Source organism: Salvelinus alpinus, chromosome 13, assembly GCF_045679555.1.
Source record: "Salvelinus alpinus chromosome 13, SLU_Salpinus.1, whole genome shotgun sequence".
In the NCBI taxonomy this organism is placed as follows: Eukaryota; Metazoa; Chordata; class Actinopteri; order Salmoniformes; family Salmonidae; genus Salvelinus; species Salvelinus alpinus.
In genome coordinates, this window is record NC_092098.1 from 7,039,762 (window position 1) to 7,053,960 (window position 14,199).

The window sequence follows — 14,199 nt, forward strand, 5'->3', positions numbered from 1 at the left end:
AGCATGACTATTTTAAATAAAGAGAATGTATTATGTTACTGTACTTACAGTACGTTCTAGTCTTTTACAGTATCTGACTGAATTATTCATGTTTTAGGTCAACAGTCAACAGGTCAACAGTTCCACTGACATGGCAAGAGCGCTGTTGGGTGCTTTTGATGTTGACATGTTGCTGAAGAGCAACCTGAGAGGTATGTAAAGAGATCGTATAGACCGTAGAATTAGAATGACTATAAGGGACATAGGCCCTTAGATCATGGAAGGGCTGGGCCTTGCAGGTGATGGAGAAGTATTTTCAGGCTCAGTCGAATTTCATCTCCCAGTTTGAAGAAGATCTAATCACATTGGGTTATTTTTTGGGGGTCTCCATCTCAGAATGCACATATAAGGATAACAGGTAACCGGAGTTGCTAGTTGCTGTTCACGCAAACCAACACTGTTTCTGATGGGAATGTCCGTTTTATTCATTCTAATTCTATGGGACTACGGAAAGGGAAAGGGGGATACCTAGTCAGTTGTACATGCATTCAACTGAAATGTGTCTTCCGCATTTAACCCAACCCCTCTGAATCAGAGAGGTGTGGGGGGGGCTCCCTTAATCGACATCCATGGCTGTGGTATAGTATGTATATACTATATGTATGTATTATTTGTAGCATTGTACAGCTAAACCAGAGTCATTATCTTTAGACCTAACTCAAACTTAAATATTTGGCTGTGTCATTAATCATGACACATTGAACATATTTATTTTGAACAATTCTAAGTTGCAAAGCTAAAATGGAAGAAGATGGGGGGAAAAAGACAGATTGGATCCTGAAAAAGTGATAACAATAACCGGTGAGTAGGTTGTTTTCTTCATCAATTACAAAGAAGCATTTGACAGTGTGCAGGTATCGTCATGATATTGTTTTAAAAATAATATCACTTCTAAATGACTCATGGCAGAAAGAATGGTGAATATTATTCCAGACACTGATTTCGAGATTTCTTTTTTCCCCCCCATTCAACAAATTTAAGATGTTAAAGGAATAGTTTACTTTTTTAGAGTTTATAGTCAGATTGCTAAATCCCCTCAAGTTAATAGTGGCTATTTAAAAATCTTTGAACCATGGATTACAGTTTCTCCTGGCCCATGGACTACTTTCAGGGTAAGGAACCATCTTACTGACTATAAGGTGTAAAAAAGTGAACTATCCCTTAAAACCTCTTGGCGCACTGATCCCTTTAGTGGGATAATTGTCATCAACAACCACTGAATTGCAGAGCGCCAAATTTAAAAAAAAAATGCTAAAAATATTTATATTCATGAAATCACAAGTGCAATATAGCAAAACACAGCTTAGTTTGTTGTTAATCCACCTGTCGTGTCCGATTTTGAAAATATGCTTTACAGTGAAAGCAATCCAAGCGTTTGTGTGAGTTTATCGATCACTAGACAAAACATTACGAACACCTAGCAGCAATAAATATTGGTCACGAAAGTCAGAAAAGCAATCAAATTAATCGCTTACCTTTGATGATCTTTGTATGTTTGCACTCACGAGACTCCCAGTTACACAATAAATGTTCCTTTTGTTCGATAAAGATGATTTTTGTATCCAAAAACCTCCATTTGGTTTGCGCGTTATGTTCTGTAATCCACAGGCTCGTGCCGGTCATGAAGGGCAGACGAACATTCCAAATAGTATCCGTAAAGTTCGTAGAAACATGTCAAACGTTTTTATAATCAATCCTCAGGTTGTTTTTAACATAAATAATCGATAATATTTCAACCGGAGGATAAAGTATTCAATACAAGACAGAAATAAAATGTCGAGCTACCACTTTCACGCGGAAGAACTAATCAAGGACACTGACGCGATTTGATAAATCTTGCTCATTTTTCAGAATAAAAGCTTGAAACTATGTCTAAAGACTATTCACAACCTGTGGAAGCCATTGGAAAAGGAATCTGGTTGATATCCCTTTAAATGGAGGATAGGCAGGCAATGGAACAGGGATTTTTCAAAATAAGAGGCACTTCCGGGTTGGATTTCCTCAGGTTTTCGCCTGCAAAATCAGTTCTGTTATACTCACAGACAATATTTTGACAGTTTTGGAAACTTTCGAGTGTTTTCTATCCTAATCTGTCAAGTATATGCATATTCTAGCAACTGGGCCTGAGAAATAGGCCGTTTACATTGGGAACGTTATTTTTCCAAAAATAACAATTCTGCCTCCTAGCGTCAAGAAGTTAATTTAATCATTGCAAATAGGGCATTAATGGTCAAGGATTTCTTATTCAACTGAATCTGATAAGCTTTTCACTTAAAGGTTTGAAAAAAAAAACGTTGAAAAAAAACATGTTTGACCCCAAACCCTCCACAGATTCTGTCATGAAGTGCTTCCCTGGTTCAACAAATGGACACGTGGGAATGGCTTACAGCAATAAATGGCTGAATTAAGAAGCGATGAGAGCAAAACATTTAATTAATTGGATTAAATGTGTTTAGTGTGTTGTGTCATTTGTTCAAACGTTTTATTACCATGACTACTAAGTATCACTGAAATAATGCTCCTGTTACATAAACTATATATACAAAAGTATGTGGACACCACTTAAAATTAGTGGATTCGGCTATTTCAGCGACACCCGTTGCTGACAGGTAAATAAAATCGAGCAGCCATGCAATCTACATAGACAAACATTGGCAGTAGAATGGCCAGTACTGAAGAGTTCAGTGACTTCCAACATGGCACCATCATAGGATGCCACCTTTCCAACAGGTCAGTTCGTCAAATTTCTGACCCAGTCAACTGTAAGTGCTGCTATTGTGAAGTGGAAACATCTAGGAGCTACAAAGTCTCAGCCGTGAAGTGGTAGAACACAAGCTTAAAGAACGGGACCGCCGAGTGCTGAAGTGCAAAAAATAATCTGTCCTCGGTTGCAACATTCACTACCGAGTTTCAAACTGCCTCTGGAAGCAACTTCAGCACAATAACTGTTCATCGGGAGATTCATGAAATGGGTTTCTATGGCCAAGCAGCCACACATAAGCCTAAGATCACCATGCGCAATACCAAGAATCGGCTGGAGTGGTGTAAACCTTGCTGCCATTGGACTCTGGAGTGATGAATCACGCTTCACCTTTCTGGCAGTCCGATGGACAAATCTGGGTTTGGCAGATGCCAGGAGAACGCTACCTGCCCGAATGCATAGTGCGATCTGTAAAGTTTGGTGGAGGAGGAATAATGGTCTGGGGCTGTTTTTCATGGTTTGGGCTAGGCCCCTTAGTTCCAGTTAAGGGAAATCTTAACGCTACAGCATATAATTACATTTTAGATGATTCTGTGCTTCCAACTTTGTGTAAACAGTTTGGGGAAGACCCTTTCCTGTTTCAACATGACAATGCCCCCATGCACAAAGTGAGGTCCATACAGAAATGGTTTGTCGAGATCGGTGTGGAAGAACTTGACTGGCCTTCACAGAGCCCTAACCTCAACCCCATCGAACAACTTTGGGATGAATAGGAACGTCGACTGTGAGCCAGGCCTAATCGCCCAACATCAGTGTCCGACCTCACTAATGCTCTTGTGGCTGAATGGAAGCAATTGGAAGCAATTGGCTGCAATTGGCTGAATGGAAGCAATTGTCTGCAGTAATGTTCCAACATCTAGTGGAAAGCCTGTTTTTCTGCAACGTAGAAAATAGTAAAAATATAAACCCTTGAATGTGTAGGTGTGTCGAAACTTTTGACTGGTAGTCAAAAGTTTGGACACACCTACTCATTCCAGGGTTTTTCATTTTTTTGAACTATTTTCTACATTGTAGAATAATAGTGAAGACATCAGCACTATGAAATAACACATATGGAATCATGCGGTAAACAAAAAAACTGTTTAAAAAATCTAATTATATTCTTTGCCTTGATGACAGCTTTGCACACTCTTGATGACAGCTTTGAATTATCTCAACCAGCTTCATGAGGTAGTCACCTGGAATGCATTTCAATTAACAGGTGTGACTCTTAAGGATTGTACCCTTTTTTAAATATTAGCCGAAAATAACATACCCAAATCTAACTGCGTGTAGCTCAGGACCTGAAGCAAGGATATGCATATTCTTGATACCGTTTGAAAGGAAACACTTTGAAGTTTGTGGAAATATGAAATGAATGTAGGAGAATATAACACATTCTTTGAAATGCAAGAGAAAGGCCATACTTTCAGATAGGAGTCTAGGTGTAATTTAGATTTTGGAAACCAAATGGCAGCAGTGGGTGTGCAACATTTCAGACTGATCCAGTGAAGAATTACATTACTGCACAATATTTTGTATCAAGTCTGCCAGGAGTTTGCGCAAATGTGCCGAATTGGTCAATTCATACATTTTCAAGTACATAACTATAGAGAACATACAAAATGATATGGTATGCTATGGTAATAAACAATTTAAGTTTACACACTCCCAGGAATGTCATACATGATGGAACATTAGCTTATACACTAACTTTCACACATCTAGATGGCCGGGTGTGGTGGGTGTGGAGCAAGAGACAGCAGTGGGGTCAAACTCTAGACCCCAGTTCCTACATTAAAAATAGATTTTATCAAACAAAACTATGCTACATTTTATCCCTGGGACCCTCAGGATGACAAATCAGAGCAAGAGTACTGAATGCAAGTACATTATTTACCTTCAGAGGTGAATGTATCAAGCCAGTGATAAAAGTTTTTTGTTGTTGTGCACTCTCCTCAAACAACAGCATGGTATTGTTTCACTGTAATAGCTACTGTCAATTGGACAGTGCAGTCAGATTAACAAGAATTTAAGCTTTATGCCCATATAACACATGCCTATGTCCCGGGAAGTTGGCTGTTGTATACAACGTCATTCTAGTCACATTAGCACACGTTAGTAACATTCGTCCCGGTTTAGGGACACCCATCCCATTAAAAGTACATTTGCGGAATGTCTTTCCTTCTTAATGCGTTTGAGCCAATCAGTTGTGTTGTGACAAGGTATGGGTGGTATACAGAAGATAGCCCTACTTGGTAAAAGACCATGTCCATATTATGGCAAGAACAGCTCAAATAAGCAAAGAGAAACAACAGTCCATCATTACTTTATGACATGAATGTCAGTCAAAGAGGAACATTTCAAGAACTTTCAACGTTTTTTTAAGTGCAGTCGCAAAAACCTTTATGATGAAACTGGCTCTCATGAGGACCGCCAAAGAAAGGAAGACCCAGAGTTATCTCTGCTGCAGAGGATAAATTCATTAGAGTTAACTGTGCCTCAGATTGCAGCCCAAATAAATGCTTCACAGAGTTCAAGTAACAGACACAGTAACAACATCAACTGTTCAGAGGAGACTGCAAAGAAACCATTACTAAAGGTCACCAATAATAATAAGAGACTTGCTTGGATCAAGAAACACGAGCAATGGACATTAGACCGGTGGAAATCGGTCCTTTGGTCTGATGAGTCCAAATTTGAGATTTTTGGTTCCAACTACCGTGTCTTTGTGAGATGCAGAGTATGCAGAGTAGGTGAACGGATGATCTCCACATGGGTGGTTCCCACCGTGAAGCATGAATGAGGAGCTGTCCAAACTTTTGACTGGTGCTGTATATACATTTTCAAATTTTATAGACACCATCTATTTTACAATAGTTATTCTTGTTTGTTTTTACTCCTATCCTTCCGCTACCATCAACCCGTCCCATCTATTTCTGAAGAACATACAGTTTGATTTCTATTTGCCCTATATTTTTAACTGTGCTGTTTCACAAAGTTCTGAACCTATATACATTTTACGGACACAGTATATTTTACATTAGTTATCTTGTTATTAGTCCCACCCTTCAGATCCACTCAACCCCTCCGACCTATCTCTTAACACCATCCCTATTGGATTTCTATTTGCCATATATTTTTCAACTGTGCTGTGATGTTTCACAAAAGTTCTGAACCTTTCTATTCTCATAGTTTCTACAGATTCTAAATTAAAGATAATTTTTTTTGCATAAAGTATTATTATATTATTGATCGATTGACTATGACTTTTCAAATCACGCAGTAGTGCTATCTGCAGTTCTTCAGCCATTCCTGGACCTGCGACCAAAAACAAGCTACATATGGATAGTACCAAAACAAATGATCTAATGATTCTGTCTCATCGCAGCAAAATCTGTAAAGCTGGGATGTTTAAAAAAAAACATGTATTTAATCAGGCAAGTCAGTTAAGAACATTCTTATTTACAATGACGGCCTACCCTGGCCAAACTCTAACCCGGACGCTGGGGGCCGCCCTATGGGACTCCCAATCACATAAGTACATATATGTCACATACAGCCTGGAATCAAACCAGGGTCTGTAGTGACACCTCTAGCCCTGAGATGCAGTGCCTTAGACCGCTGCGCCCCTCGGGAGCCCCCAAATATATAACATTCTATTGGTTGCCAGAATTTTGTATAATAATTTAAATGAAAAATTCTAAGTTTTGAATCCAGCGTCATTTTGAGTATCAGTTCATAAACCATGTGCCATGGAATCGGTACATCGAAAATCTCTTCCCAACTATTTTGCAATCTATGTGGCACAGCTGTCAATTTTTGGGTCCTTAAATGAAACTGGTATACTTTTTTATTTATCACAATTTTCTTTAACCAATTTTGGTCTTTGATGCAGGACTGACAGACAAGTTCCTTACTTTCTCCCCCTTCCACTTGCCTCTTCCATTTTTGTGGTAATCCTGCAATTAGTTGGTTGTAATTTTGAGTAAAGCAGACATTTCCATATATTTTGGTTCGTGGAAAGCATTCCCAGAAGAGTTAAGGATCTTATAGCAGCAAAAGCGAAACCAACTCCATATTAATGATTTTGGAATTAGATGTTTGATGAGCAGGTGTCCACATGCTTTTGGCCATGTAGTGAATGTAATATAAATGTGAATACTGTATGAGACACACATATATGAGCATATAAGTATTATGCCCATACATACAGATATATGTATCCACACACATAAGTACATATATGTCACATACTGTATCTGTTGAAATATACAATAATGGGCCGTTTTCATATATCGGACCTATATTTCTGCCTGTACACAACGAGAGAGATCGACTGCGCGTGCTGTTTATGCTACATATGAACCGCTTGATGGCAGTGAAATGCATGGTCCACTTCCGGAAAAAGAAAGCTTGAACTCTGAACCCGGTTGCGTTTGTTCTTTCCTTTCCTGTTTCGGCTTTAGAAGAGACACACACAGGTACAATGTCGCAGAATTTATATCCAAATTAATCCTGTTTCACATAATGTACAAAGTGTCATTGGGGCTTTTAATCGATACACTGAACTTTAATTGGTATGTTAAATGTGTAATTTGTCTGAAATCGGCTTTAGACGTTTGGATTAGACGGCATTGGTGTTGGCTGTAAGCAGCGGTATCCATCACTGTAAGGCCTGCATTTCGCTTACTGGATGGAGCATATTGAGTGGGTTTTATGATTTGCCATGTTAACCATATTGTCTTAAGTCATGTGCATTTTTGCAGCTTTGAAGTCGATTGCGTTTCAAATTAAATCGAAGAGACATGTTGACTGTAGCTAGTTAGGTTGCTGTCGTGGTAATTCAGTGCTAAGGTTAAAGTAGTCGGCTAACGATGGGCATCTGCAGTTTTTAGTCTCGACTTTGCTGTGACTGACAATCACACATGGGTTATTTTTGTATGGAAATTGTCGTATATGCTATGATATAGCTAGCAAGTCTAGCTGCTTTCCTGTCGTGCTATGTAATTTTTCTATCGCGCGTTGGCTTTTATGCCAGATAGTTGGTTATTGGTCAGTTGCGATAATATCTAGTTAATGGTTAATATGCTCTCCTACAGTTACTTAGCGAACTAACTAGTTACAAAAGTATATTGTGGTGAAGTTAACTACAAAGGAACCCATCCTAACCAAGACCTAGCCTGCTAACTATTTAGCACTGGTGCTCACTCCACCTGGTCCCAAATTGGGGCGCTTGAATGGATGCTAATGCCAGACATGTCTGACGCCATCAATACTGACAAATGCATCTTTTGCAGCTATGGCACCTCGTAAGGGTAAGGAAAAGAAGGAAGAACAGGTCATCGCCCTGGGACCTCAGGTTGCCGAAGGCGAGAATGTCTTTGGAGTCTGCCACATCTTTGCGTCCTTCAACGACACCTTTGTTCACGTCACTGATCTTTCTGGCAAGTAAGTACAGGATACAATGGAACAGTGCATGCCCAGCTTTATAATAAAAAATACGAAATATGTGTGCCGTTTTTGGCTTAAGCTGTGTGTAAAGTGCATGCTATCCATCAATAGCAATCGGTCGTATGATCATATTGTGAGTAAATGCCTTGTCTGAATTGGTTTCAAATGCTTTGCTCTAAACGTGTACCCGCTCCCTCCAGGGAAACTATCTGCCGTGTGACTGGTGGTATGAAGGTGAAGGCCGACAGAGACGAGTCCTCCCCCTACGCCGCCATGTTAGCCGCCCAGGATGTTGCCCAGAGGTGCAAGGAGCTGGGAATCACTGCCCTGCACATCAAGTTGAGGGCCACTGGCGGCAACAGGTTAGGAACCCACCCTCACTGATCTGAAGCACAATCTGGTGTTGCTCCATGTCTTTTGTACATCTACAGTGGATGATGCAGCTAAATTGTTCTGGTACATTGTCCTTGAACTACTCTTGTTGCATGTGTAAATATACCGTGCAATTAAAGGACCCACTCCCAGGGGAAGTTGCAGCCACTATTTAAATGTAATTTCTTGTCCTAGAGAGGAAATGTACCTTTAGGTTCCACCTCTGAAGTATGACGAATGCTACTTTACATATTCACGAATTGGGTGTGAGAATTTCCTGTGGAGTTGATAAACCTCAACAAATAGGTCACTGACAGCTCAATATAGCTAGCCAGCATGCTACCCTTATCTAGTTAGATAGCTAGGTATAGTATCCTGCTAACCTTATCTAGCTAGCTAATGTTATTTTTTATTTTTTTTACGCCATATTCAAAAGATTAGCCAAGCTGGCTCTGGCTGGAGCTGGATTTGCAATAAACATTTATTTAAGGAAAACTTCGCCACAGATGGAAACCACTGGCATGTCTTTGACTTTGCCATATTTGTATTTTTTTTTATAACTTTTATATAACCAGGGGAAACCATTAGGACCAGGGTCGTCTTTCCAATGTGAGCAACAATTCAAGCATTATCACTACAGCATTAGTTACATACTTACAAATACGTTGCATTACATTCAAAAGGTCAGTGGAAACTAATGTATACAATCAATCAAAACAAGTGCGGTTTCCATTGGTATCAGAGCCGCAAATTCACCTTTTGGGACAAAAGACTACAGTTTTAGTGACCTGTAGGTCATTACAGGACTGAGAGGCATAGTAACGGAAAGTAGTCTTCCTTAACTTTAGAGACCCGCGGAACCTCTAGAACCAACCAGTCTTATAGTTACTAGATTTCCAATTCAGAAGTGGGGTAGTATGGGAGTTTCTAATGTTGGGCCCTTTCTGGTAGTCAGAATATCAGCCAACTGAACTATATGAGCAGAGAATAAAATTACCTTTTTGGTACACCAGACGCTAGCAGGTAAATTTTTAAAAATCTACCAGCCAATTACATCTTTTTACCATCCCAAATATTTTCCCCCCTACTAAAATTACACTAACAAAACACACAAAAAGATAAGCGTGCTTTCTGGGCGCAACGGTTTACTGCATCGTAAGTGCTAGAGGCGTCACTACAGACCCTGGAAGTTAAATGTTTTTTAGCAAACGTTACACAAATCAAAGAACTGTAGTGAGGCGGAACTTTAGTGATCAACACATTCATCTTGGGGGAGCAGGTTTTGTTAAATGACATATCACGCAATTTAATAAAATGGTCAGATATTATTATTTTTTATACATACTAGCTAAAGAGATTTTACAAATTATGCAATGGATTAAGAGAATTTTCGGCAGGGGGAAAAAGTGGAGGTGCAATATCAAGTTTGTACCCCGCCCCATCTTAATTTGCTCAGGCAGCCAAGTGGACATGAGGCTACTTGGTTCATCTCGGTCGCCAAGAAGAATCACTTAGCACCTGTTTCTGGTTAAACAATGCCATGCTGGTGGGTGGTAACATTGAAATAAACCTAGCCCTGAAACGAAACGTAGGTATCATGTGCATTCACACGGATTTGCACAAAGTGGGTCGTTTGGATTTGTCTCTTCAAGGCCTAATATATCATACTTTGACTAAAGCTATGACTTGACTTAAATCATTGTGCAACACCGTTCTTACAGCTCGCGAAAGTGGATTTCTACTAGTGCGGGCGTTTACGTGTATTCTGTATTTTGCCCGGTTGTCTGTGTTGTGGAACTGAATTTATCTATAGTGGACTAAATTAGATTGTCTTGTGTGCAACAGTACTCAGTGTGAACATTTTGCCTTTCAGAACCAAGACCCCTGGACCAGGCGCACAGTCTGCTCTCCGTGCCTTGGCTCGTTCTGGCATGAAGATTGGACGCATCGGTAAGCTATAGCTCATTTAGTCTGTCAGGAGTATCTAATAAAAGAGATGGTGCTGTTATTTTTTCTCAACCCCTGCCTTCGACCAATAGATGGCCCACTTGTTAGTAGGGCTGGGCGATATATTGAATTTATTTGTATTAGTGCGATGTTCCAAATACCAGTATTACAAAAATCAAGGTTTTTACTTTTTAATGGGCGTTTGTCTTTTTGGTTTATCCCCTTTGCGCCTTCTGTACTGTGTGCACTGTGCACCTCCCCACTTGCACAGACACAAAGCCCCTCCCACTGCCACTCACGAGATCACGTCTCCCTTTCTGACAACAAGCAGTTTGAACTCGCTATTTGCATTATAAGATTTGGGACAACCGAATCTGTCTTGCGATGCAGTTTTTGTTTTAACATGAAGAAAAGCATACCCTGCTACAGTAAAACTGGAACATTAATGCACAGATTGTTGCGCTCTGCATTGCGGTACGATCAGTGCTATTTGGCATCCTTGGAATGGCCCTAAACTTCAGCATAACTTTGACCATATAGAAGTTTAACTTCAATCGGTGATCTGGACCTCCCAAGCATCCCGTATCGCACAGACCATTGCAGTACCCCCATACCGCTAGCAGCATTTTAGCCACAGTTGTGTGCTAGCTGTCTAGGCTGTGTTATAAATTTGCAATGAACAGTCTCATTTATGTAAGGAATTGGCTACTCCGTTCTCATTCTGAGAAAGTATCTTATCCAGGTAGGCCACTTGATTTCATCTAGACAAAGTGAACAGGCGATGTTCAAACAGTTGGACACGGACAGGAGGGTCTATTCATAAGTTAACTTCTACCTTTTTAGCAAGCAATTAGATCCACATTGGCTTTAAATTTAAAAGATTAGCTGGCTACTCACTAGCACGTGGGCTTGTGCTTCATTGTTTGAGACGTGTTTTTAATTTCCTATAATGCCTGCTACTAGAAGTTGGTCATTAGTGGATGTGCACAGTTCTGGTTAATTTTGTAACAAACTGCCTTTTCGTAGACAAGACTTGAGAACTAGAGGAGTGATTATTGCAAAAAAGCAGCGTCAATTTTTTTGCTATAATTATTAGAGGCTCTTATGGTTTTTGAAGACTTATATTTAGCCTAGGTATAACTTTACAAGCCCTGAATTTGATTCCTGACTGTTTGAAATGCAGTGTATCAACCTTTTTTAATTGTGCAGCAAAGCTTATTTAGACAACCTAAAAAAAAAAAACTACAGTAGGTGTATATTGTGAATCCCCCATAAATGAATTTTAATCCATATCGCCCAGTTATAGCACTGCACTGTCATGGCTGATTCAACTAATCAAGGACAGCGTTGGGAAACACTACCATGTGTGTGCCTATTTCATGCATGAATGGTTATATATACTGCTTATATTGATGTTTTCCGGGGGATAAGAATGTTTCATTTGGGAAATGATTTTTCTGCTAGTCTTATACTAAATGTGAAACAATTGTACTTTTCTGTTGGTCTGATTTTGTTTAAGCATCCTGAACACGGTGTTATTTATATGCATACAGTAAAACTTTCAATTATTAGCCTGGGTGTTTTATTAGCTTTAATCACTGACCACAACAGGCGCTTAGACGGGTTTCTATTTGAGCCGGGCGTCGATTTCCATAATGGATACCGCTTTTGCTCATTTGCCTAGTTAATTAATTAATTCCAGCATTCACTTAAAGCATTTTAATCAATTTCTTAATTTCCTGCACTGTTATTTACGTCACATTTATTGTGTTAGTATACCTCTATTTCAAGAACGTCCTAAAACATCCTAATAATTTCTTTCTGTGCGTTTTCGGCAGTTCTTACTTTGGCCACTAGAGGGCGATCAGTCGATTTTACTTGGTCTGTACTCCCAGAGTTGACTGTTTGTGATTGCCAGTTAGCTAGCAGTATTCATCTGTTAGCAGCCAAGGGCTAGCAGTTTCTTACTGCCGATTAAAAAAAAAAAAAAAAAAAAAAAAAAAAACTATATATATAATAATAATTTAAAAAAATATATATATATATTTAAAAAATATTTAAAAAAATTGGGATGATTGGCATCTTATTCGAGTCATTATTGAATTATGTAACAAATCAAACATTAAATCTTTGCCAATTCATGGTAAGCTCATAAACCGTAGATTTAGACTGGGTGTTTATTTGAAACACTTTATTTGCTGAAATGTGTGTCATTGCCCGGCTAAAGGGGACAGGCGGCTATGAGACTTCATTTAAAGTTTTACGGTACTCTGGAATACTGTTGTCACAACCATGTCTTTTTTACACATTTAGCAGATGCTCATATTCAAAGCGACTTTGGATGAGACATGTTGGCCAAATGTATGAATCTGTTCAATGCCCTTCAGACAATATTCATTGAACATGTTAAAATGAGGATGTTGATGAATAAAGGATTCAATGTACAATTCTTGTTACTGTTTATCATGCTCACTAACCCTTGCTCTCTTGCAGAGGATGTCACCCCTATTCCATCAGACAGCACCCGCAGAAAGGGAGGTCGTCGTGGGCGTCGTCTGTAAATGTGCTCATTTTGAGATTTTCACTCAATAAAAGGTTAATTCCAACCTCTGCTTTCTGTCTGGTTCTTCAGTGGTTTCTCGATTTATTCTTTTTTCCCAAGTCTGTCTAGGAATAATATCCTATTGAATGTTCTTATACGTCAAGCAAATAGTTTTAATTATTTAGCAAAACAAGCCAGCTTGGCTTAAGACTTGTTTGCAAGTTGTATGCAGGGATATGAGTGGCTTTATCAAAGGGTTGATTTACACTGAACAAAAATATAAACGCAACATGTAAAGTGTTGGTCCCATCTTTCATGAGGTGAAATAAAAGATCCCAGAAATGTTCCATACACATTAAGGTTATTTCTCTAATTAGTTTACATCCCTGTAAGTGAGCATTGATCTTTCGCCAAGATAATCCATCCACCTGACAGGTGTGGCATATCAAGAGGCTGATTAATTAAACCACATGATCATAACACAGGTACACCTTGTGCTGGTGACAAAAGGCCACTAAATTGTTTTGTCACACAACACAATGCCACAGATGTCTCAAGTTTTGAGGGTGAGTGCAATTGGCATGCTGACTGCAGGAATGTCAACCAGAGCTGTTGCCACATTGATTGGAGGTGGCTTATGGTAGAGAAATTAACAATGTCAAATCATGCTTAATACAGCACATTTCAGACATGGAATGCAACACAATGTGCTTCAAAGGAAGAATAAATAAAAATGTTAATATTTACTACACAAACACAAGGATAAAAATAACCGAATGACAAAAGCACCTTAAGGATAAGCAAAGCTAAAAAAGTGTTTTTTCCTCCATATCGGGTTCTGAGGCAGGCTATTCCAGAGGCTGGGGGCATAGTAACTAAAGGCTGCCTTTCCATGCCTCTTGGTCCTAGGCTTTGGGATTGTTAAAAGGCCAGTGCCAGAAGACCTGAAGGACCTACTGGGTACATAACGTAAGCATGGGTCTGACGTATTGGGGTGCACAAATGTGAATTGACTTAAAAACTCATAGAATCTTTAAATGAATTTGAGTCTTCTTGGGTATGACGCTACAAGCTTGGCACACATGTATTTGGTGAGTTTCTCCCA

At 39.3% G+C, this 14,199-nt stretch overlaps 1 protein-coding gene across 1 annotated transcript; it reads left to right on the forward strand.

Annotated features, from left to right (window-relative positions):
- The first annotated feature begins 7,101 nt into the window (after window positions 1–7,101).
- Window positions 7,102–13,158, forward strand: LOC139538041 (small ribosomal subunit protein uS11). The gene is made up of 5 exons (XM_071339955.1): window positions 7,102–7,263; window positions 8,080–8,230; window positions 8,434–8,595; window positions 10,479–10,555; window positions 13,046–13,158. Exons 2-5 carry the CDS (start codon window positions 8,082–8,084, stop codon window positions 13,111–13,113), a joined length of 456 nt encoding a protein of 151 aa, XP_071196056.1. The 5' UTR covers window positions 7,102–7,263; window positions 8,080–8,081; the 3' UTR covers window positions 13,114–13,158.
- The last annotated feature ends 1,041 nt before the right edge of the window (window positions 13,159–14,199 follow it).

Bases quoted from the DNA above. Each gene is read 5' to 3' on its own strand.
- LOC139538041 (XM_071339955.1), top strand. From the start codon at position 8,082: ATGGCACCTCGTAAGGGTAAGGAAAAGAAGGAAGAACAGGTCATCGCC. The intron at 8,231-8,433 runs GTAAGTACAGGA...CGCTCCCTCCAG, and splicing joins GTCACTGATCTTTCTGGCAA to GGAAACTATCTGCCGTGTGA. The intron at 10,556-13,045 runs GTAAGCTATAGC...GCTCTCTTGCAG, and splicing joins CATGAAGATTGGACGCATCG to AGGATGTCACCCCTATTCCA.